The sequence below is a fragment of the Lactuca saligna genome, chromosome 9, assembly GCF_052625555.1.
Source record: "Lactuca saligna cultivar CGN05327 chromosome 9, ASM5262555v1, whole genome shotgun sequence".
Taxonomy (NCBI): Eukaryota; Viridiplantae; Streptophyta; class Magnoliopsida; order Asterales; family Asteraceae; genus Lactuca; species Lactuca saligna.
In genome coordinates, this window is record NC_136425.1 from 5,170,489 (window position 1) to 5,193,453 (window position 22,965).

The window sequence follows — 22,965 nt, forward strand, 5'->3', positions numbered from 1 at the left end:
TGTCTCAAGGTTAAAACATCGAATAGTAATAAAAGTCAGAGTACAATCCCATGAATCACATAATGAGGAAATTTGATGTGCGTGTGATGTGCAGCTACCGCGCCGACTCCTTCCCCTTTGATGAAGAGGTACCTGAAACAAAACTGAAAACTGTAAGCATGAAGCTTAATGAGTTCCCCCATCATACTACATAATCACATACTGTCAGTCATATCTGGGTGCCCGACCTACCCTATCAGGCATATCTGGGTGCCCGACCTACGCTGTCAAGCATATCTGGGTGCCCGACCTACCCTCCGGTATATTTCAACCGGTTATACGGACCATTTCACCCCTACCATTACCTCATAAAACATAGCATAAACACATAAATCACATATATCATAATCTGTCTAACATAGTTGGGTACTAATCTACCCCTTCGGTCCTATCGACCGATAACCGGGGACTATTTCACCCTCTTACTACCATTATCACATAACATCATATTATACTAGCACATAACAGGTAGCAGCAAACTAAATGGATATCACAAAGACAATCATCTAATATACAACTTCTACTGGTGGGCCGGCATTGTGGCCGTAGACCCACCGCTACTAGAAAGTAACTCACCACGTGATACTGCGTGTCTAAACGCGCGGAAAGTGGTCTCTAATAGTTGCTCCGATGAATTCCGGCTATCATGGTCATATCAACACTAAATCGCAATCTATAACACTACTTGGGGTAAAATGACCATTTTACCCCAATTTAAGAACATCCATAAGACCCCATTCTAGCGCATTAAATTCAACGCGCCCATGGCCCCCAAGACTCCCTAAAGGCCCACTAATGGAAAATTAGGCCCAACCCTTCAATTGGGTCTTTTCACAATTTATAATAAGTCTTTTATCCCCTAAAAAAATAATCTCAATGGCCCAATATGGCCAAAGGCTTCTAATTCAAGATTCCCAGGTCCAAAATTATGATTTACAGTGGGCCATGAGGCCCAATAGTCAGGCCCAACCCTCTAAGGCGCAAAAGCCCAAAGGAATCCATTATGCATGCGTACGCGCGACATACGTAGCCTAACGTATGCTGGCCTTGACCATATACATGGAGTTGACCCATTACGCGCGGTGTACCAGGGAGTACGCCCAGCGTACTGGCCAGCTTCCTTAGTATTTCATCCGTGACTAAATCTATTAAGCCTTTACGTCTAAAACATAGATCCAAGTCCTTTGAGACCTTCTACACCATAAAGTCACGAATTTTATGTGTTTGCATGCATGGTTGAGGGTCAAACATGGTTTTGGGGTCCATTAATAAGCTTAAATACCCACTAACACTTGCATGGTTGTGGCTTAACCACCAAGATCTGATTTTTATGACTCTTAGTGCCTTTAAGAGTCCAAAAGGACAACTATTATGGTCTGAAATCATTAAGATGCAAGAAGCCTCAACAATGGAGTCCAAAAGTAACCTTAGACATCCTAAAATCAAATCTAAGCATGCACTGATCAAGTTTGAAGCTTGATACCTCAAATGAGTCAGAAATGGTGCTAGCCTCCTGGATCTACAAGTTCCCCTTTGAATCCTTGCTCCTTCTTCAACCTCTTCTTCTTCTAGAACAACAAAATCACACAAAGAAAAATGGTAAGGATACACAAAAGTGGGCTAAGGTTTCCGAGACAGCTACTTAAGGGTGTTAGGGAGGCTGGTCCATGGCCATAATGTCCTTTATATAGGGATAAAACCCTAAAAGTTAGGGTTTTTGGACCCTACGTGCGTATGTTGCGCGTACCCCTTTGGTACGTTGGGCGTACATGCTTGGGTTCCGTATCCTCGATCCTTGAGTACGTTGGTCGTACATGGGAAGGTACGCCCCGCGTACGTACCTTATCAGCCCAAAGGCCCAAAGGCCCAAGTCCAAACCTTATAAAGCTACCATCCTTGAATCAATACAAGATTTGTACGTTATAAATCTCGGGCGTTACAAATCATCCCCCACTTGAATTAGACTTCGTCCTCGAAGTTCGTTGTCATTGCTGGAAATAACTCGGGGTAGTGCTCCCTCATCTCGTCTTCTGGATCCCACGTCCATTCTGAACCCTTGCGGTAACGCCACTCCAGCTTCACTAGGACTACTTCCTTGTTCCTCAGCGTCTTCGTCTTCCTATCTAAAATGGCTATTGGTCGCTCGATGTAGTTCAGACTGTCATCCACCTGAATATCCTCCAAAGGTACTATTGTCGAGTCGTCCACAAGGCACTTCCGTAGTTGGGAAACGTGGAACGTACTGTGAATCTGACTTAGTTTGGCTGGTAGGTCTAGCCTATACGCTACCTTGCCCTCTCGGGCGATAACACTGAAGGGTCCAATCTACCTGGGGCCCATATTGCCCTATTTCCTTAATCGAATGAAGCCCTTCCAAGGCGACACCTTCAAGAGGACCATATCCCCGACCTAGAACTCTAGGTCCGAGCGGCGCTTGTCGGTGTAACTTTTTTGCCGACTCTGAGCAGTCTGAAGCCTGCTCCTAACCTGTTGAATCCTCTCTATCGTCTTGAGCACCACTTTGGTGCTCCCCATGACCCTCTGTCCGACTTCACCCAACATATCGGGGTCCTGCACTTCCTCCCATACAACATCTCAAAGGGAGTACGATCGATACTCACGTGATAGCTGTTGTTATAGGAGAACTCAACTAATGGAAGATAGGTATCCCAACTACCACCAAAGTCTAGGACACATACCCGCAACATATCCTCCAAAGTTTGGATGGTCCTCTCGCTCTGACCATCCATATGCAGGTGAAAAGCGATGCTAAAGTGTAGACGGGTGCCCAGCTCGTCGTGAAATTTCTTCCAAAATCTGGAAGTAAACCGTATGTCTCTGTCAGAAATCACGGAGACTGGCACTCTGTGTCGGACCACAACCTCCCGTATATTATTGTCGTCCAACTTCTTGGCCGAAATGCTCACCTGGATCAGTATAAAATTGGCACTCTTCGTTAACCGATCCACAATGAACCATATCGAATCCACTCCCCGTGTGGTCCTGGGAAGCTTGGTGATGAAATCCATAGCGATATCTTCCCATTTCCACATGGGGATGTCCAACGACTGCGTCTTGCCATGAGGCCTCTGGTGCTCGGCCTTGACCTTCCTGCAGGTCAGGAACCTCTCAATGTACCATGCTACATCTCGCTTCATGCATGGCTACCAGTAATCAAAGCGAAGACCCCTATACATCTTCGTCGCCCCGGGATAAATAGAGAATCTAGATTTGTGCGCCTCCTCCATCAGAACCTGACGCACACCCCCATAATAGGGAACCCACACCCTACGATGTAGTGTCAATAACCCACGGCTATCATAGTCGAAGGAGGAAACATGTCCCACAATACGCTCACTTTGCCGATGTTCCTCCTTCATAGCCTCCTGTTGGGCCTCTCGGATCCGCTCCAGAAGTGGGGTCACCACTGTCATCCACAAGAAAACGTCTCTGATCGGGGCAGCCTTGCGGCTAAGAGCATCGGCCACAACATTGGCCTTCCCCGGGTGGTTGAGGATCTCACAATCGTAATCCTTCACCACATCTAGCCACCGACGTTGCCTCATGTTCAGATTTGGCTGGTCCATCAGGTACCCCATACTCTTGTGATTCATGTAAATGGTACAACGGACCTCGTAGAGTTAGTGTCGCCAAATCTTGAGGGCGAAAACAACCGCCCCCAACTCCAAATCGTGCGTAGGGTAGTTCTCCTTGTGAGGTTCAGTTGCCTCGAAGTGTAGGCGATAACATGCCCCTCTGCATCAACACTGCGCCCAAACCAGAGATGGATGCATCGCAATACACAACAAAATCCTCCACGCCCTCTGGTAGGGCTAAGATTGGCGCCCCCCATAATCTTTGTCTCAGCGTCTCGAATGCGGCCTGTTGCTCCGGCCCCCAGCGAAATACAACGACTTTCTTTGTCAGCAGGGTCAAGGGTACAACTATCTTGGAGAAATTCTGGATGAATCTCCAATAGTAGCCGACTAATCCTAGGAAACTCTGAATCTCAGATGGAGACTTCGGAACCTCCTACCTCATCACGACCTCCACTTTGTCCGGGTCGACCAGAATACCATTATGGTTGACAAGGCACCCAAGAAACTGCACCTCGAGCAACCAAAACTCACACTTAGAGAACTTGGCATACAAGCTCTCCCTCCTCAGAGTATCCAAAACCTCTCACAGATGTTCCTCATGCTGCTCCTGCATCTTGGAGTAGACCAGGATATCATCAATAAAAATTATCACAGACCGATCCAGCATCGGTCTGCATACGCGGTTCATGAGGTCCATAAATGCGGCAGGAGCATTGGTGAGCCCGAAGGGCATCACCATGAACTCGTAGTGACCATAGCAAGTCCGGAAAGCAGTCTTCTGTATATCCTCGTCCCTGACCCTCATCTGATGGTAGCCTGACCGCAAGTCTATCTTGGAGAACCAAGATGCCCCATGAAGCTGGTCGAATAAGTCATCTATCCTCGGGAGTGGGTAACGATTCTTCACCATTACATTGTTCAGCTCCCGGTAATCTATGCACATGCGATGCGACCCGTCCTTCTTCTTGACAAACAGGATCGGGCTCCCCAAGGCGAACTACTCAGCTTGATAAATCCCTTATCTAACAGCTCCTCCAACTGCGTAGATTACTCCTGCATCTCGGGAGGAGCCAACCGATATGGTGCCTTGGCTATTGGAGCCGCACCTGGGACTAGGTCGATCTTGAACTCCACTTGTCGCTCCGGAGGTATCACAGGAAGCTACTCTGGAAATACATCCGCGTACGCTCGCACCACCTGTACATCGCTCACCGACGCCTTACCTACCTCCCGGGTATCCATAACATAGGCGACGTACCCAGCACAACCCTGCTGTAGGTAACGTCTAGCCCTCGTTGCTGAACATAAAGTTGGCCCCTGTTGTGGTCTCTCCCCCTGAATCACCAACTCTCCTCCACTTGGGGTCCTGATCCGTATCAACTGTTGCGCGCAGTCTATCACTGCTCCATTGGGGCTAAACTAATCCATACCTATAATCACCTTGTTCCCACGCAACGGAATGGGAACCAAGTCTACCTGGTAGCGTTCCTCGAATAACCTCAAAACACAATCTCTGAAGACCGCCGATGCTCGTACCAATCGATTGTCAGCAATCTCAACCTCTAAAGGGCAATCCAACATGCCCGAAGACTCAGGGAACCTCTTGCTAAGTGCAAAGAAAACAAATGATCAACTGGCACCCGAATCGAACAACACCTGTATCGGGATACCATTCACATGGAACGCTCCTAAACAAATATACACATGGCAGATCAATATCATAATAAGCATAAAATAAAAGCTAAGGAGAAGAAACCATACCCGTCAGCACATCGGGTGCGGCGTGTGCCTCCTCGGTAGTCATCTAGAAGGCTCGACTTCTCACCACTAGAGCCTCAGTCTTGCCCTATTGGCCATCAGTAATCCGCAGGGTTGCTGGAGTTAGCGCCGCCACTGGTGCTGCTGCTGCTATCAATCTCGGACAATTGGCCTTCTTATGGCCTCGCTGGTTGCAGTGGAAGCACAGCAACTCTGATGTCTGAATAGTGCGCACAGGGGCGGTACAATCCTTGCTGAAGTGCCCCGTCTTGCCGCACTTATAGCAACCCGATGACCCTAGTCTACATGTCCCCTCATGTGGCTTGCCGCACTTCCCACAGTGGCTCCGTCCTTGCAGGCCCTTCGACTTAGCGTCGAATCCCTTGGGTTTCTTCCCCAAAACCCCGGTCATCTGTCCCTCCTCCGCCTTCCTCTTCCAGAGGTGCTCTAAATCAATCTCTCTCTCCCTCACCCTGGCAATCATAGAATCCAGGGTCGGACACGCTGAGAAACTGACATGCTCCCGGATATCAACTCTCAACATGTCGTGATAGCGGGTCCTCCTCATATCCTCATCTCCTGCATACTGGGGGTACTAATAAGTCCCTCTCTCGAAATTTGGCGGTAATCTTCGCCACTGACTCCGTAGTCAGCCTCATATCGAGGAACTCTCTGGCCAGCTGTTGAAGCTCCACAACCGGCACAAACTCCGCCCTAAACCTGATCACAAAGTCCGGCAAGGTCATATCCTTAATAGTCGAGCCCCCCAAAGAGTCACCAACTGACTCCCACCAATCCCTAGCCATATCCCTCAAACATCCAATAGCAAATCGAACCTTCGACCCCTTAGGGCAGAAGCTAGTCAATTGTGCGGACTTTGCCCCATGGAAATCTGGCGCACCACTCCCCCTGAAGTCCTTGAAGGACAATGTGTGCGGTCCTGATTGGCTAGATGCCTTGTCGCTTCGAAATGCCCTAAGGCGATCCTCCATCAGCTCTATGATCTCTTCATTGATCGACCCAAAAATAACCGGGGTCGCCTCAAGGATGCCTCTAGTGATCTCGGAAGCAATGAAATCACACAATCTCTCGTTAACTGGCTCGAAACCTGATCCCGAACCGGATCCTGATCCTCCTCCGTGGCGCGTAATCATCACCATTCTGAAACAAAACACATAATGTCAAGGTCATTCAATACATCAGGGATCCTATACATTCTACAAGTTCCCTAGTTCTGCCTTAGCCCTCCTTGACTCGAGTACGGATCCTCTGCTTTCAGTAGTACGGGCCCATACTACCTTCCACATCTATCCGTACTTTCCTCAAGGATTGCTTCGACTTCACCAAGTCCTTTCTTCTACTGTTGTATCCTTAGCTAATCTCATCCTAGGCTTACCCCTATGGTAACTCTCCAACCAACTCTCTGCCATCAGCCACATAAGAAGTCCATGCTACCTTCACCCAACTAACACGCAAATACCATTACATATTACTAAAACCAGATAATTCTTCGAATGAGGGGTCCTACCCTACAACGGTTAGACTCAAAAGAGAGCTGCGAAATAGGGCTAGACCTAACCTTCTAAAATTATTTAGTCCTCGTAATATGTAATGTAATGTATTCGTTTACTAGTTAACTGAAGAAAGCTAGAACTCCTATTAGCACAAAGCAAGAAACATTCATGCATGGAGTAGTCCGTCCCAAATGTAACCTATCCGGGCTATCATGCAACTCAATAAGCATATACAAAAAGGCATAGCAGGCATCTACCCAAATACTTAGCTCTATTCTAGCATGCAGTTCTCATACACATAGCAGGCATAAAATGTATCCTCCCTAGATTCATAGCCCTAATCTAGCATGCAGTTCTCATAACCATATCATAATATAACATAAAATGTATGGGTATCTTGGGGAAACTTACTTGAGCTTGGCCGGTCGCGCACATCACACACCTTGTTCTTTCTCAAAACTTTCCTTACTTTAAATTTTAGAAAACAGTTTCTGGTGAAAATCTTTCAAACCCTCGGTTTGAGTCCATGCATCCCCGAAGGTGTGTCTGAATCCCTCAAACCAAGGCTCTGATACCAACTTGTAACATCCCAAATTTCGAGTCCGAAAAATTCATTTTAGTTAAGTAATTTTTAAGACTGGTTACTGGAAACACTGTTTATAACATATCAAACCACAAACCATCAAAACATGTCTCAAGGTTAAAACATCGAATAGTAATAAAAGTCAGAGTACAATCCCATGAATCACATAATGAGGAAATCTGACGTGCGTGTAATGTGCAGCTACCGCCGACTCCTTCCCCTTCGATGAAGAGGTACCTGAAACAAAACTGAAAACCGTAAGCACAAAGCTTAACAAGTTCCCCTATCATACTATATAATCACATATTGTCACGCATATCTGGGTGCTCGACCTACCCTGTCAGGCATATTTGAGTGCCCGACCTACCCTCTAGTATATTTCAACCGGTTACGCGGCATATTTCACCCCTACCCCTACCACATAAAACATAGCATAAACACATAAATTGCATATATCATAATCTGTCTAGCATAGTTGGGTACTAATCTACCCCTTCAGTCCTATCGACCGATAACCGGGGACTATTTCACCCTCCTACTACCATTATCGCATATCATCATATCATACTAGCACATAACAGGTAGCAACAAACTAGATGAATATCACAAAGACAATCATCTAATATACAACTCCTACTGGTGTGCCGGTATTGTGGCCATAGACCCACCGCTACTGGAAAGTAACTCACCACATGGTACGGCGTGTCTAAACTCGCAGAAAGTGGTCTCTAACAGTTGCTCCGATGAATTTCGGCTATCATGGCCATATCAACACTAAATCAGAATCTATAACACTACTTGGGGTAAAAGGACCATTTTACCCCTAAGTCCAATTTAAGAACATCCATAAGATCCCATTCTAGTGCATTAAATCAAGACTCCTTAAAGGCCCACTAATGGCCCAATTTTCTGTAACGTCCGTAGATCCGGGCTAGTTAAATTAGAGACGATAAGCATCAAAAATGACTTTTTGATGGAAGATAATTTAGAAGGATTAATCTTAACCAAGTTGTATTATATGTCACAAGGTTTTCGTGCATATAAAGAACGCCAAAATCCGAGTTATAACGAAGAAGTTATGACATGTTGAAGTTTCGCGACAGAAACGGCATGACCCAGCACGACCCAGCGCGGCGTAAATAGTGAATTTAAGGTAGATAGATATCTATCCTTAGTGATCTAAACGAGAGTCGAAGATTTATTCAATAGTAGTCCAATGATAAAAAGACAGACGAAAACGGAGTTCAGATGAAGGAGTTATGAATTTCAAACGGAGTTTTCCTGTCCCGGCCTACTAAAGATAATATATAAGTAATATATTTATAATATATTAAAAATAAAGTCAAAGTTATCCAATGGAGTCTAAACGAGAGTTGTAGAGCATAATCTCACCTTCGCGTCGATATAAAGAACGTCGAAAACGGAGTTCGTATGCGAAAGTTATGAATTTCTGAAGTTCGGGGCGCGAAACCTCAAAACTGTCAGATACCACGACGTGGCAAGTCTTCTAACACCTCCAGGAGTCCCCCATATGCAACTTGCGATGACGCATGCAGTGACGACCAAGCCCACGACGTGGCAAAAGGTTCCACGACATGGCAAGGCCCAGTTTTGCTCTATAAATAGATTTGAAGGGCCAGCCGAGTTTGGTTGCTCATTCTCTCATCTCTCACCCATATTACATCGATTTACGTGCAAAGAAATACCCCCGAAGCCCCGGTATCAACCCCGAGACCTGAAGCAAGTACCGAAGCCCGAAGATCCCGAGAAGAAAAGAGTTTCCGAGTCGAAGCTTTGTCCGCGAGAAACCCGGTGTGTGAAGATATCCTGATTTCACCGAAGAATACTACTCTTAGAGCTGTAGTGTTGTCCGAGCATCGTCTAACCAAGTGAGTGTGTGGTTACTATGGAGTTAGCGCCTACAGTTAAGTAAACCTTGGTGACTATGGAGTTAGCGCCTACTATTAAGTAAACCTTGGTGACTATGGAGTTAGCGCCTATTGTATAAACCTTCGTGACTATAGAGTTAGCACCTATTGTTAAGTAAACCTTGGTGACTATGGAGTTAGCGCTTATTGTATAAACCTTGGTGACTATAGAGTTAGCGCCTATTGTTAAGTAAACCTTGGTGACTATGGAGTTAACGCCTATTGTTGAGTGAACCTTGGTGACTATGGAGTTAGTGCCTGATAACTATGGATTTAGTACCTGATAGACAAACTTTGGCAGCAATGGACTTCGTGCCAATTCCTTAGGTAAATCCTTAGGAATGAATGAATGAATGATAATGGATTCTTAGGGTAAACCCTTGAGAAAATAAAGTAGATATGGGGATGGGTATTTGGGTTGATTGTTTGATAATTTAATATAATAAATGTATTATTGTGGGTTGAAAACCCTATATGCTCACCAGGCTCCCAAGCCTGACCCACTCAGTTTTCTTTGCATTACAGGTAATGACACAAGGGTATAAGTTGGTGGACTGGATGAGAGATTTTGGATTATAGATCAGTAGTTATAAATAACGATTATAAGTTCTATTTTATATTGTTTATGCTTTTGGTCTGTATCAGAACATGACATCCCGAGGTTCTATTATTTAATGAAAAAACATTCTCTTTGAAAAACGTTTTGATAAATTTTATCATATTTTGTTTTGGAAACAAATTCCGCAACTTTTTTAATCAAAGGATTACTCTGATTTTATAAAACAAAGCATAAACAAATCGGTCTTTTCTGGCCGTGAAATTGAGGCCCAACCCTTCAGTTAGGTCTTTTCACAATTTCTAATAAGTTTTTTATCCCCAAACAAAATAATATCAATGGCCCAATATGGCCCAAGGCTTCTAATTCAAGATTCCCAGGTCCAAAATTATGCTTTACAGTGGGCCATGAGGCCCAAGAGTCAGGCCCAACCCTCTAAGGCTCAAAAGCCCAAAGGAATCCATTCTGCATGCGTACGCGCGACGTACCTGGCACGTACTCTCGGTGTACATTGGCCTTGACCATATACAGGGAGTTGACCCGGTACGCGCGACGTACCAGGGAGTACGCCCAACGTACTAGCCAGCTTCCTTGGGATTTCATCTATGACTTAATCCATTAAGCCTTTACGTCCAAAATGTAGATACAGGTCCTTTGAGACCTTCTACAACATAAAGTCACGAACTTTATGTGTTTCATGCATGGTTGAGGGTCAAACATGGTTTTGGGGTCCTTTAATAAGCTTAAATACCCACTAACACCTGCATGGTTGTGGCTTAACCACCAAGATTATGGTCTGAAATCATTAAGAAGCAAGAAGCCTCAACAATGGAGTCCAAAAGTAACCTTAGACATCCTAAAATCAAATCTAATCATGTACTAATCAAGTTTGAAGCTTGATACCTCAAATGAGTCAGAAATGGTGCTAGCCCCCTGGATCTACAAGTTCCCGTTTGAATCCTTGCTCTTTCTTCAACCGCTTCTTCTTCTAGAACAACAAAATCACACAAAGAAGCTCTCAAATGGTAAGGATACACAAAAGTGGGCTAGGGTTTCTGAGATGGCTGTTTAAGGGTGTTAGGGAGGCTGGTCCATGGCCATAATGTCCTTTATATAGGGATAAAACCCTAAAAGTTAGGGTTTTTGGACCTTGCATGCGTACGTTGCGCATACCCTACGCGCGTGGCTTCCGTGTTCTTGATCCTTGAGTACGTTGGGCACACATGGGAAGGTACGCCCCGCATACGTACCTTATCAGCCCAAAGGCCTAATGTCACACCCCCAAACCAGAACGGCGGAAACGTTCGGGGGCGGAGGACGTCATGTTCAATATCATAACAGTTCATAGAAAGGAAAGTACACACCACCATATATAATAAGTTGCTAAATGTTTACATAGTTGTATTCATTACATGTTAAAAATAAAGGTACATAAACTTCAATTAGAATGAAGTAATTAATGCCAGCGCGTTAATCCCAAAAGTTGAATCCCAACCTGCTTAGCGATTTCCTGAGAATACAAGTTATTTCAAAGAAAAAGTGTCAACAATTAAGTTGGTGAGTCCATAAGTTGTTTAGAAAAATTGGATGCCATTCCAAAATAGGTGTATGTTTTCCAGTAAACGTAGTGCTTCAACATGTAAAGAGTTGTGATTTGTGGTGTTGAAAATGAATGCATTAGTTCCAGAAAATCCCATATATGTTTATAAGTTGTAAATGATTGCACCGGAAAAATCCCTTCTTTTCCTATTTTGTTTGTATGCAGGAAACACTTTTATTTTTCCTCGCACATAATACCAGTCTCTAAGACCGAAAATTGTAAGAAACCACGTTTCTCGTAAATGTGTCATAGTTTTATATATAATAAAACTACGTGAAGATCGAACCGGTTGGATGAAGAATAGTTTTAATAACCACTCGTTCATCATAACTTAATATCATAATAATTGTATATCCGATGAGTTTTTATAACCATACTAAACATAATATGCCTGTAACGACGTTCTTCAGGCGTCGCATTGCTATGACAACTGTCACCCCAAAAGACGGACTGTAGCTAACAGTCAGGGTGCGGGATCATGACTTCCCGTATAGATCTATACACATTTGACACGTTCTCGTCGCGGGAGATTCTGGTTATAAACAGGCCTTACTGCAGTACTTTCTAATAAAGAAAAGTAAAGTTGGAAGATGTGCGCGTCTCATGGATTCTCAATTTAGTATATATTAACATGATAGTTTTGTATGCAAAGTTTAGCCTTTCACACAATGATTTGATAAACCGAAATCATAAGTTTTTAGAATGTATAAAATGTTTTAACAACGAAGATCATTATACTCCTCGTATAAGTCTAATGCACGATAATAACCGTATGTTTACTTGTATTCCCCCCCTTAAAAGAGTTGTAAAAGTATTTAAAGATGTATTTAAAGTGTGTTAAAAAGGGGTATGAACTCACTTGACAACTTGAAGATAGCGAGATGGAAAAACGGTAGAGTTTCGTCTCGGGAAATGGATTTTTCCTCGGAAATCTCGGGATTTCTCGGGAGAAAATCGACCTTCAGATCTTGCACGAAGTGACCAGGGCTTCGTGGTAGTACGAGCACGGAAAATGAGGAAATACGCAAGAAAAATGAGAGAGAATGAGCCCCCTTTTCGGAAGCCTTCGCATGCCCTTTTATAGGGAGGCTGGTCAGCCTTGGTACGCGAGTCTGATGGGACGGGTTCCTGGGTTCGCGGGTCGGATGGGACGTGTCGCTGGCACGCGGGTCGGATGGGACGTGTCGCTGGCACGCGGGTCGGATGGGACGTGTCGCTGGCACGCGGGTCGGATGGGACGTGTCCCTGGGTTCGTGCACTTCGCATTTTCATTCTTACACCCTTCGCATCCCTTCGCATTTATCACCTTCGCATTTATCACCTTCGCATTTATCTCTTTAGAATTTCTACAATTTCATCATTTATGACTCCCATTTGCGAAGTTGAGTATTGATTTCCAAAAATGCGAAACTTCAGGGACAATATTTGAAATCTTATGTTTTCTTCCCCAATTCGCATTCTACTGTGAAATACTTCGCATCTTCATTCTTACACCCTTCGCATCCCTTCGCATTTATCACTTTCGCATTTATCACCTTCGCATTTATCACTTCGCATTTATCTCTTTAGAATTTCTACAATTTCATCATTTATGACTCCCATTTGCGAAGTTGAGTATTGATTTCCAAAAATGCGAAACTTCAGGGACAATATTTGAAATCTTCTGTTTTCTTCCCCAATTCGCATTCTACTGTGAAATACTTCGCATCTTCATTCTTACACCCTTCGCATCCCTTCGCATTTATCACTTTCGCATTTATCACCTTCGCATTTATCACCTTCGCATTTATCTCTTTAGAATTTCTACAATTTCATCATTTATGACTCCCATTTGCGAATATTAACCCAATTGACTTCAAATGATGTCCGACTTGAGCGTTCTTTTCATGTATGGTTACGGTTTGACGATATCTATGACTTTCATTTAGACACCTAAGGTCAAAAAGTGTTTTGTTGAAACTTTGCGTTTTTACGTAACTTCGTATTGCCGGTTTTTGTCGGGAAACTTAGAATGGTCATAACTTCTTCGTTATAACTCGGATTTTAGTGTTCTTTATATGTATGAAAACCTTGTTACAATATCTACCACTTAGTATACTTAATTATGGTTTTATAAAATTTTAAATTTTGACCTAATTTTTGCTGTTGTTACATTATCCCCTCGTTAGAGAGAATTTCGTCCCGAAATTCGCATTTTGACTGGGACTCCAATTTTTGCAGGCAGGCGTGAGTGCTTATGGTCCATTTGTTCCTCTTGTTCCTTTATGAATCTAGATCCTAATGTGTGTATTTCAGCGGACTTTCATTACTCCACCTATCACTTCGACCGATCGGGATCGTGCGGTTTTGGTTTTATTTACTTATGTTCTTCTAACTGTTAGCATATTCACTCGATGAATTAGGGCAGCTATGTTTTGAAATTCATGGTTGGATTCACTGCTAGTTTTTGAGCTTGGATTTGACTTGTTGTAAGCGTGGTATTTCTAAATGATATGTTGGGTGTTTTGTGGACTGTGAAATTAATACACCTTGTACCCTACAAGTAGTGCCTCCAGATCTTCAGAGCGATTATCATTGCTCCTGACTCAAGATCATGTGTTGTATAGTTAGCTCCCTGTGTCTTAAGTTGTTTTGAGGTATAGGTAGTGACCTTTCCTCTTGTATAAGAACAAAACCAATTCGTACTGATTATGAAGTCAAAACCTTGTGGTTGATTAGGTGACGTGAAGATCTAAACTAAAGTATGATTGCTCATGACCTAAGGAAAAATGGTAGGTACTTTTGTTCTATCTGACTTTCTTGTCCCAATCGACAGAAAGGATACGCATTGGGCTTCTAAGTTTACTCGCATGGCAGCATGATCACTCGTAGTCTTCTTAAGTAGTCTCCATCTTGAAGTTCATCTTAGAACTCATACCTGGTTCATCAATTTCAGTTTTGCGTATACGAGTCGTATATAATTAAGATTGAAAAGGTAGTCGAATAAATGATTCTTCTTTAAGCTCACATCCCAACGAGGAAAAGAAGTTAGAGTGGAATCATCAATTCTAAACCTGTAGAACCTTGATTATATACTACCCTTATGTATACATTCTTCAACAATAGATCAACCGTATGGGTCTTTGGATTGAACTTGACGTGTTGTACGAGTGGTACTTCGGGGCGGTTTGTTGAATTTTTCTTCGGAAAGGATGAGAAACAATAACTAAGAGGTACTCCTGGAAAAGTGATCTAGAAGATAGGGACGTACGTGTGAAGTTGTTTTCGCGTCGATCAAATGGAATCTGATTGTATGATAATGTCGGAATCATACAAAAACTTTATAGACATTAGAATTAAACATAAGACGTTTACAGACAAAACACAACCGTGCAACCACGAACAGAGTTACAGTACTTTAGGTTTACCACTAGACTATTGCTGCGAATAAGATATACTACAAAAGACAAGTATACGCAGCACGAGAATTCATTTACTGACAGGATCTCGCAAAAGGTAAGACTCTAGTTGCACTAGTCCTAGATAGTTTATACGTCTGTTACAACGAAACACCTTAATTATATTAACGTGGTTCTTGAGCAGGCTCTCCTGCAGCTGTGATTCTGAGAATCTTCCCGTCTGCGCCAGAGTTCTGCGTTATCGGGCAATCCTTCTGGAGGTGTCCAATTTCACCGCATTGGTGACATATATGGACAGTACCCATATTGGTGGTGGAAGTGAAACGTCGGGTAGGAGTTATGGGAACGTAGGTTCTTTCCTTTTTCGAGCAATCTCTTTTATAGTGCCCATACTCACCACAGTGATGGCAAGTCGGATTTCCATCGGCGTTGGGCGGGTTGTTGATCGGTTTTGATAGACTCTTGCGGTAACGTTTGGTGTGCCTCTTTTTGTTGCAGTTTGAGCACTGCTTCCCCCGACAAGGTCCAAAGTGGTGATAATTACATTTGATGCAATTTGGGAGGTTTCCAGCATATTTTCGGGCTGGGTTAGGGACAACTGGTGTTTCTGAAGGGACGGTAGTAGGAGGTATAGATACCGTAGTTGTGGAGGTCGTTACTCGTGGTTGTTTCTTGTTCGTCCCTTTACGCGATTTGTCCTTCATCCTATCCCAAAACTTTCGTTTATTTCTCTTTGTCTTGGAAATTGGGGTGTCATGGTAGCTTGTCGTTCGCTGTGGTACTTGATTGTTACTTGGATTGGAACTGTTGTTACTAATCCCGCTACCATTCGCATTGTTAGCATGAAGGTGGGTCAGAAAAGCTGACACAGCAGCCGAGACTGCAGCTTGAACGGTAGTTGCATCGATCTGGAGGGTTGGTGCTTGGTTGATGGGTTGTTCGTTTTTCTTTGGCGACATGATTCTGTAACATAAAAGGGTAAAGATTTGTAAGCGATTCTGGTTGACCCTGATGTACTTAGATTGTTCATGTTAAGAGTACCACGATGTTCTCAAAAGTTTGACCTACATCTCTATGATGCAGTCCTAGTACAGAATGAGAGTATGTTCGCGAAGGTTTGACCTACATCCCTATGATGCAGTCCTAGTAATGAATAGAGGTAAGTTCGTAGAATGTTCTCAAGACGTTTGTTGTACAAGTTGAGGTATCGTGGGTTGGTGAATAACGAGATCCAACCACTGAAAGAGACTTGGAAGTGTCTCTTGAAATAAATTACCTTAGTCCAATGACTTGACTAAAGTATGATTCAGATAGACTCCAATGAAAGTAAGATAAAAGTACTTGTATGAGGAATGATGCCAAAAGTTAGCCGGCTGTCAATATTTTTGATATTCACGATGTTAAAGATTCGGGAAAATGACCTTGTAAAGGTCTTACATCATATCCATAGAAGATAGTTCCTGACAGCATAAAGACCTAGCTAAAGTACTTACGGAACAAGATAATTTCATAGAAAATGCCACATCGGGCATAAACAGAAGAACACGATTTCTTTTTATAAGGGAAATAAAGTAAAGCGTCCACTACGGCGACGGTCATCCCTCTGGTGAACTCTTAGTTCAACCAATTGACGTTCCATGTCAAGTAGGTGTCTTTCGCACACCATCTGGCGTACTTGGAGCTCTTAGCCTTCGGCTCGTGATCCAGCTAGTGTTTGCAACAGGATTTCATGGTTTCTCTCTGATCTCTCGTGGGCATCTTCTAGATGAATGGTGTGGAGGGTATGCATCCTCGCATCGGTGACAACTTCGGCAATCTGATGTTGGGCTGACCTGCCTTGAATCTCATTTTGGGCCACTCTGCGGACCAAGATTGGCAAGACTATATCTGCTAAGTCCTCATTGCTCAAGTCGTAAAAACTTCGGTCGCCATTAAATAGCATAGGCTGATCTTGTCCTTGGCTCTATGGTTCCAAGCATTCCACCGAATCAGGCGTCGGGCCATGAAGAGTCGGACGAGGGTTAGGAATTGGAAAGGGAGCTGCTCGGGGTAGGTTCTCAAACTCTAGTTCGGATTTAGCATCGTAAGAAAAGCCTTCATCACGGTGGTCATCCCATAGGATGATCGTTCTATGGTTCTTCTCCAAACCAACCAGCTATAACTTCATTCGAAAGATACTGGTTGTCAAGGGGATGGAGTCCAACTGTGATTTCTATGCGAGAATTTAGGGTAAGTGGAAAATTATTAGACAAACTATCTAGATAATTATGTAGAAAACCTTCATCAGTTACATCGCTATTTGTGAAGTGCATACCAGCTATGTGTAATCTAAATATGATAGACCTTCGAATAAGTAACCTTAATTCCAAATTCACACAGAATAGGGGTAAGGCAAAATTATCATAGATTCTAAGTCTATAACATCCTAATTACATGCAGCCTTAGTGTATCCACTTAGCAACTATCAATTTAGTAATGAAGATCCCGTTTTAATTCTCAAGTATAAAGTAATCATAGTAACACCAAAATACACCTATAGTATTTTTAAATTTATTGTTAGGTTCTATTGTTCTCTTTGTGGTAGGGTTGGTAAGGTTTTAGCATTGTTGCAACCACACACTTAAACTTAGGCACATGCTAGTCAACTCTCGGATAATATAGGCGATCAGGCTATATCTTCCCAGTTTTGACCATATGTCTCTAAGCCCACTTGTGTTGTCCAACAATCGTAATTCTTTTGTATTGTCCTAGTGACACTGATTTTAGTATGAATGCAGCACGTATACCTACTTAAATATTTTACTATTTAAAGTATAGACTCTTGGTCAGAGTATTTTTAATCCCTTATGTATTTATAGTTAGTATATCTTTTATGGGTTGATATACTTAATTCACTATAAACAATGCTCTGATACCAATCTGTCACACCCCCAAACCAGAACGGCGGAAACGTTCGGGGGCGGAGGACGTCATGTTCAATATCATAACAGTTCATAGAAAGGAAAGTACACACCACCATATATAATAAGTTGCTAAATGTTTACATAGTTGTATTCATTACATGTTAAAAATAAAGGTACATAAACTTCAATTAGAATGAAGTAATTAATGCCAGCGCGTTAATCCCAAAAGTTGAATCCCAACCTGCTTAGCGATTTCCTGAGAATACAAGTTATTTCAAAGAAAAAGTGTCAACAATTAAGTTGGTGAGTCCATAAGTTGTTTAGAAAAATTGGATGCCATTCCAAAATAGGTGTATGTTTTCCAGTAAACGTAGTGCTTCAACATGTAAAGAGTTGTGATTTGTGGTGTTGAAAATGAATGCATTAGTTCCAGAAAATCCCATATATGTTTATAAGTTGTAAATGATTGCACCGGAAAAATCCCTTCTTTTCCTATTTTGTTTGTATGCAGGAAACACTTTTATTTTTCCTCGCACATAATACCAGTCTCTAAGACCGAAAATTGTAAGAAACCACGTTTCTCGTAAATGTGTCATAGTTTTATATATAATAAAACTACGTGAAGATCGAACCGGTTGGATGAAGAATAGTTTTAATAACCACTCGTTCATCATAACTTAATATCATAATAATTGTATATCCGATGAGTTTTTATAACCATACTAAACATAATATGCCTGTAACGACGTTCTTCAGGCGTCGCATTGCTATGACAACTGTCACCCCAAAAGACGGACTGTAGCTAACAGTCAGGGTGCGGGATCATGACTTCCCGTATAGATCTATACACATTTGACACGTTCTCGTCGCGGGAGATTCTGGTTATAAACAGGCCTTACTGCAGTACTTTCTAATAAAGAAAAGTAAAGTTGGAAGATGTGCGCGTCTCATGGATTCTCAATTTAGTATATATTAACATGATAGTTTTGTATGCAAAGTTTAGCCTTTCACACAATGATTTGATAAACCGAAATCATAAGTTTTTAGAATGTATAAAATGTTTTAACAACGAAGATCATTATACTCCTCGTATAAGTCTAATGCACGATAATAACCGTATGTTTACTTGTATTCCCCCCCCCTAAAAGAGTTGTAAAAGTATTTAAAGATGTATTTAAAGTGTGTTAAAAAGGGGTATGAACTCACTTGACAACTTGAAGATAGCGAGATGGAAAAACGGTAGAGTTTCGTCTCGGGAAATGGATTTTTCCTCGGAAATCTCGGGATTTCTCGGGAGAAAATCGACCTTCAGATCTTGCACGAAGTGACCAGGGCTTCGTGGTAGTACGAGCACGGAAAATGAGGAAATACGCAAGAAAAATGAGAGAGAATGAGCCCCCTTTTCGGAAGCCTTCGCATGCCCTTTTATAGGGAGGCTGGTCAGCCTTGGTACGCGAGTCTGATGGGACGGGTTCCTGGGTTCGCGGGTCGGATGGGACGTGTCGCTGGCACGCGGGTCGGATGGGACGTGTCGCTGGCACGCGGGTCGGATGGGACGTGTCGCTGGCACGCGGGTCGGATGGGACGTGTCCCTGGGTTCGTGCACTTCGCATTTTCATTCTTACACCCTTCGCATCCCTTCGCATTTATCACCTTCGCATTTATCACCTTCGCATTTATCTCTTTAGAATTTCTACAATTTCATCATTTATGACTCCCATTTGCGAAGTTGAGTATTGATTTCCAAAAATGCGAAACTTCAGGGACAATATTTGAAATCTTATGTTTTCTTCCCCAATTCGCATTCTACTGTGAAATACTTCGCATCTTCATTCTTACACCCTTCGCATCCCTTCGCATTTATCACTTTCGCATTTATCACCTTCGCATTTATCACTTCGCATTTATCTCTTTAGAATTTCTACAATTTCATCATTTATGACTCCCATTTGCGAAGTTGAGTATTGATTTCCAAAAATGCGAAACTTCAGGGACAATATTTGAAATCTTCTGTTTTCTTCCCCAATTCGCATTCTACTGTGAAATACTTCGCATCTTCATTCTTACACCCTTCGCATCCCTTCGCATTTATCACTTTCGCATTTATCACCTTCGCATTTATCACCTTCGCATTTATCTCTTTAGAATTTCTACAATTTCATCATTTATGACTCCCATTTGCGAATATTAACCCAATTGACTTCAAATGATGTCCGACTTGAGCGTTCTTTTCATGTATGGTTACGGTTTGACGATATCTATGACTTTCATTTAGACACCTAAGGTCAAAAAGTGTTTTGTTGAAACTTTGCGTTTTTACGTAACTTCGTATTGCCGGTTTTTGTCGGGAAACTTAGAATGGTCATAACTTCTTCGTTATAACTCGGATTTTAGTGTTCTTTATATGTATGAAAACCTTGTTACAATATCTACCACTTAGTATACTTAATTATGGTTTTATAAAATTTTAAATTTTGACCTAATTTTTGCTGTTGTTACACCTAAGTCCAAACCATATAAAGCTACCATCCTTGAATTAATACAACATTTGTACCTTATAAATCTCAGGCCTTACATATGTATTTTATATTAAATATATATTTTTTACATAAATGTGCAAACGTATCTCATGTAGGAGTACGAGACGAAAATACCGACTCCCGACCCCTATCCCGCCACCGTTCCCAAATATTTTAAATATATAGTCATGTACGGTATTGGGGTCTCACGGGGGGTTTTGACATCCCTAAATTGACGGCGATAGTAGGTGACAGAAATCATAGATCTAGACTGGAGCATGCAGATCTGGACATTGGTGGTGGCAGAAATCATAGATATGAACTTGAGTTTGCACATATTGACGACAGGACGAAAAATCTGTTGGTTGATGATGAACAACATCGATCTGGTGGTCGCAGTTATGGTAGATTTTGACATTTAAGATATGGAACAAAATAAATCGGAGAAGAGTGACAACATAGTTGTCTGTTGTTGTTGTTGGTGGTGACGTTAGACAATGGAGTCTGAGATTAGTTGAGTTCAAAGGTGGATCTGAAGTGAAAAACCTTGTCTACTTGACATTTCGACGACGGAAGGCATTGGATGACGGCGGTGGTAGGCGACAGGTGGCAGATATGGTCAGTGGTTTATAAGAATTAAATATAAAATAAGGTTTTATATATAACAATAATTAATCAATAATTATGTAATATATAAGCATACCTCAAGTCATATCAAATTGAGTATTTGAGTTATTAAGTCAGAGAGGTTTTAAAAAAGTGGTTTTAACCCTTAAATTTAGTAGCATGCAACACAATTCAAGTTCATACATTGTGTTAGAAACATGGGAGGAAAATGATTAGGGATGTCAAAGCGGCAAACGGAATGGGGATTGCATTCTCTGCCCCCGCCCCCTAAATTTTTCTGTTCCCTGCCCCCGCCTCCGCCTCCGAAATCTTCATCCTTTCCATTCCCGCCCCCGCCCCCGAATTCCCTTCTGACCCCCGCCTCCGCCCTCATTCCTCCGCCCCGATTGATTTTGGACTACCTTTTTTGGGCTAAAAGAAGTTCTTGTTTGGGCTAAAAAAGCTAATTTTTTGGATAACAAATAGATATTTATAACATAATTTAACCTGTTATTAACAACTTAAAAACATGTTTTTTTTATTGTATTTTTGTACGTAAAAATCATTTTATTGTTTATTATATTTATATAATTAATATATGTCAATTTATTAACGGGGCCCCTTACGGGGGTTTCGGGACGGAACTACCAACCCCCACTGCCGCCCCCAAAATTAAAACGGGGGTTAACATTGCTTCCGCTCCCGCCCCCGTACCCGATTTTTTTCAACAAATGCACCCATATGGGACGGAGCCCCCACGAGGATCGGAGTCCCACGAAATTTTTTGACATCCCTAAAAATAACTAACTGATAATCATACTTTCTAAATATCAAATGAATCATATATCGATAATTTTATTAATTTGACAGTATACTAGGAATGGTTTGACAAATTCAAAATTCAACACAAGATAATCTACAAAACGCATTTCAAGTTCATAGACACAAAAACTAAAAAAACAAAGTTTACATTTTATGTAATAAATCATATACTTTTAACTTTTCAGGCTTTGGCACCGTATAAATCCAGTCTAACCCTAAGCTCTCTTTATACTAGTAGAAGATAAATGTTTATAATACGGCCAATTTATTTGAGGCAGAGGTTATCTTATCTACCAAGGAAGCCTTGAATTTTATTGGTCAGTTAGCAGAAGAAACCAAAATTGGATGTTATATGGTCCCTAAATCGTTTCTATTTCAATCGAGATTTTAGTTTTAGAGAAGAATTATCGGAGATTCGATTCGACATGGCAAAGGGAGAATCAAAACCTTTGAAATCTGTTGTGGTGGTGTTAGGAGCCCTAGCTTTTGGTTGGGCGGCGATTGAGTTGGCTTTTAAACCTTGGCTCGACAAGGCTCGAGCCTCCATGGACAAGTCCGACCCTACTCGTGATCCTGACGACCTCGATCTGGACGCCGGCGCTAAGACGTCGTCGGATGAAATCGACCCTGCAGCTGCCTCCTCCTCCTCCTCCTCCTCAGCGGCCCCCCTCTGATTGATTAATCCTGCCATCCAAAACTACCAATAAGTTGCTTATTCCCCTCTACATATTCCTTGGAGTTAGATCTGATATTGTTTTTTATTGCTTCAAATTACTGGATTGGTATAGATTTGAATCTGTGTTCTCTTAATTTGTTGAATCAAACTTATAGTATTGAAATTTCGCATTAAGGTTTTCAAACCCTGTTCGACGTTTACGAATTGATAAAAATATGGGTGATATCAAACGAGCGTAAACAGAATCGATTCAGCAAATTCATATGATATGGTTTACATGCTTACCAATCTGTCTATGGAGTTAATGCAAGCATCCGGCAACAACCAAGCTGTTAATCATTATGTAAAGCATGTGTTGTGGCCGGCATAGGTCCATCCGGAGATCTATCTAATTCATTAATGAAGAAGATAATGATCCTTTAAAACAATGAACATGTATCATCACTTATTATCCATGCCCTACA

General features: G+C 42.2%; 1 protein-coding gene and 3 long non-coding RNA genes across 4 annotated transcripts; 1 reads left to right on the top strand and 3 right to left on the bottom strand.

Annotated features, from left to right (window-relative positions):
• On the bottom strand, positions 1-7,726 carry LOC145017855 (uncharacterized). The gene is made up of 3 exons (XR_013666683.1): positions 7,322-7,726; positions 5,400-6,557; positions 1-132 (listed from the first exon to the last, which is right to left on the bottom strand). It is a non-coding gene; the product is annotated as an uncharacterized LOC145017855 (long non-coding RNA).
• Positions 7,727-11,324: 3,598 nt separating this feature from the next.
• On the bottom strand, positions 11,325-12,730 carry LOC145018381 (uncharacterized). The gene is made up of 2 exons (XR_013666980.1): positions 12,437-12,730; positions 11,325-11,487 (listed from the first exon to the last, which is right to left on the bottom strand). It is a non-coding gene; the product is annotated as an uncharacterized LOC145018381 (long non-coding RNA).
• A 5,241-nt stretch (positions 12,731-17,971) lies between these two features.
• On the bottom strand, positions 17,972-19,378 carry LOC145018134 (uncharacterized). Its single transcript, XR_013666836.1, has 2 exons — positions 19,085-19,378; positions 17,972-18,134 (listed from the first exon to the last, which is right to left on the bottom strand). It is a non-coding gene; the product is annotated as an uncharacterized LOC145018134 (long non-coding RNA).
• Positions 19,379-22,081: 2,703 nt separating this feature from the next.
• Positions 22,082-22,685, top strand: LOC145015909 (outer envelope membrane protein 7-like). Its single transcript, XM_078974380.1, has one exon. It carries the CDS (start codon positions 22,251-22,253, stop codon positions 22,497-22,499), a length of 249 nt encoding a protein of 82 aa, XP_078830506.1. The 5' UTR covers positions 22,082-22,250; the 3' UTR covers positions 22,500-22,685.
• The last annotated feature ends 280 nt before the right edge of the window (positions 22,686-22,965 follow it).

Coding starts and splice junctions, on each gene's coding strand:
- LOC145015909 (XM_078974380.1), top strand. CDS start 22,251: ATGGCAAAGGGAGAATCAAAACCTTTGAAATCTGTTGTGGTGGTGTTA.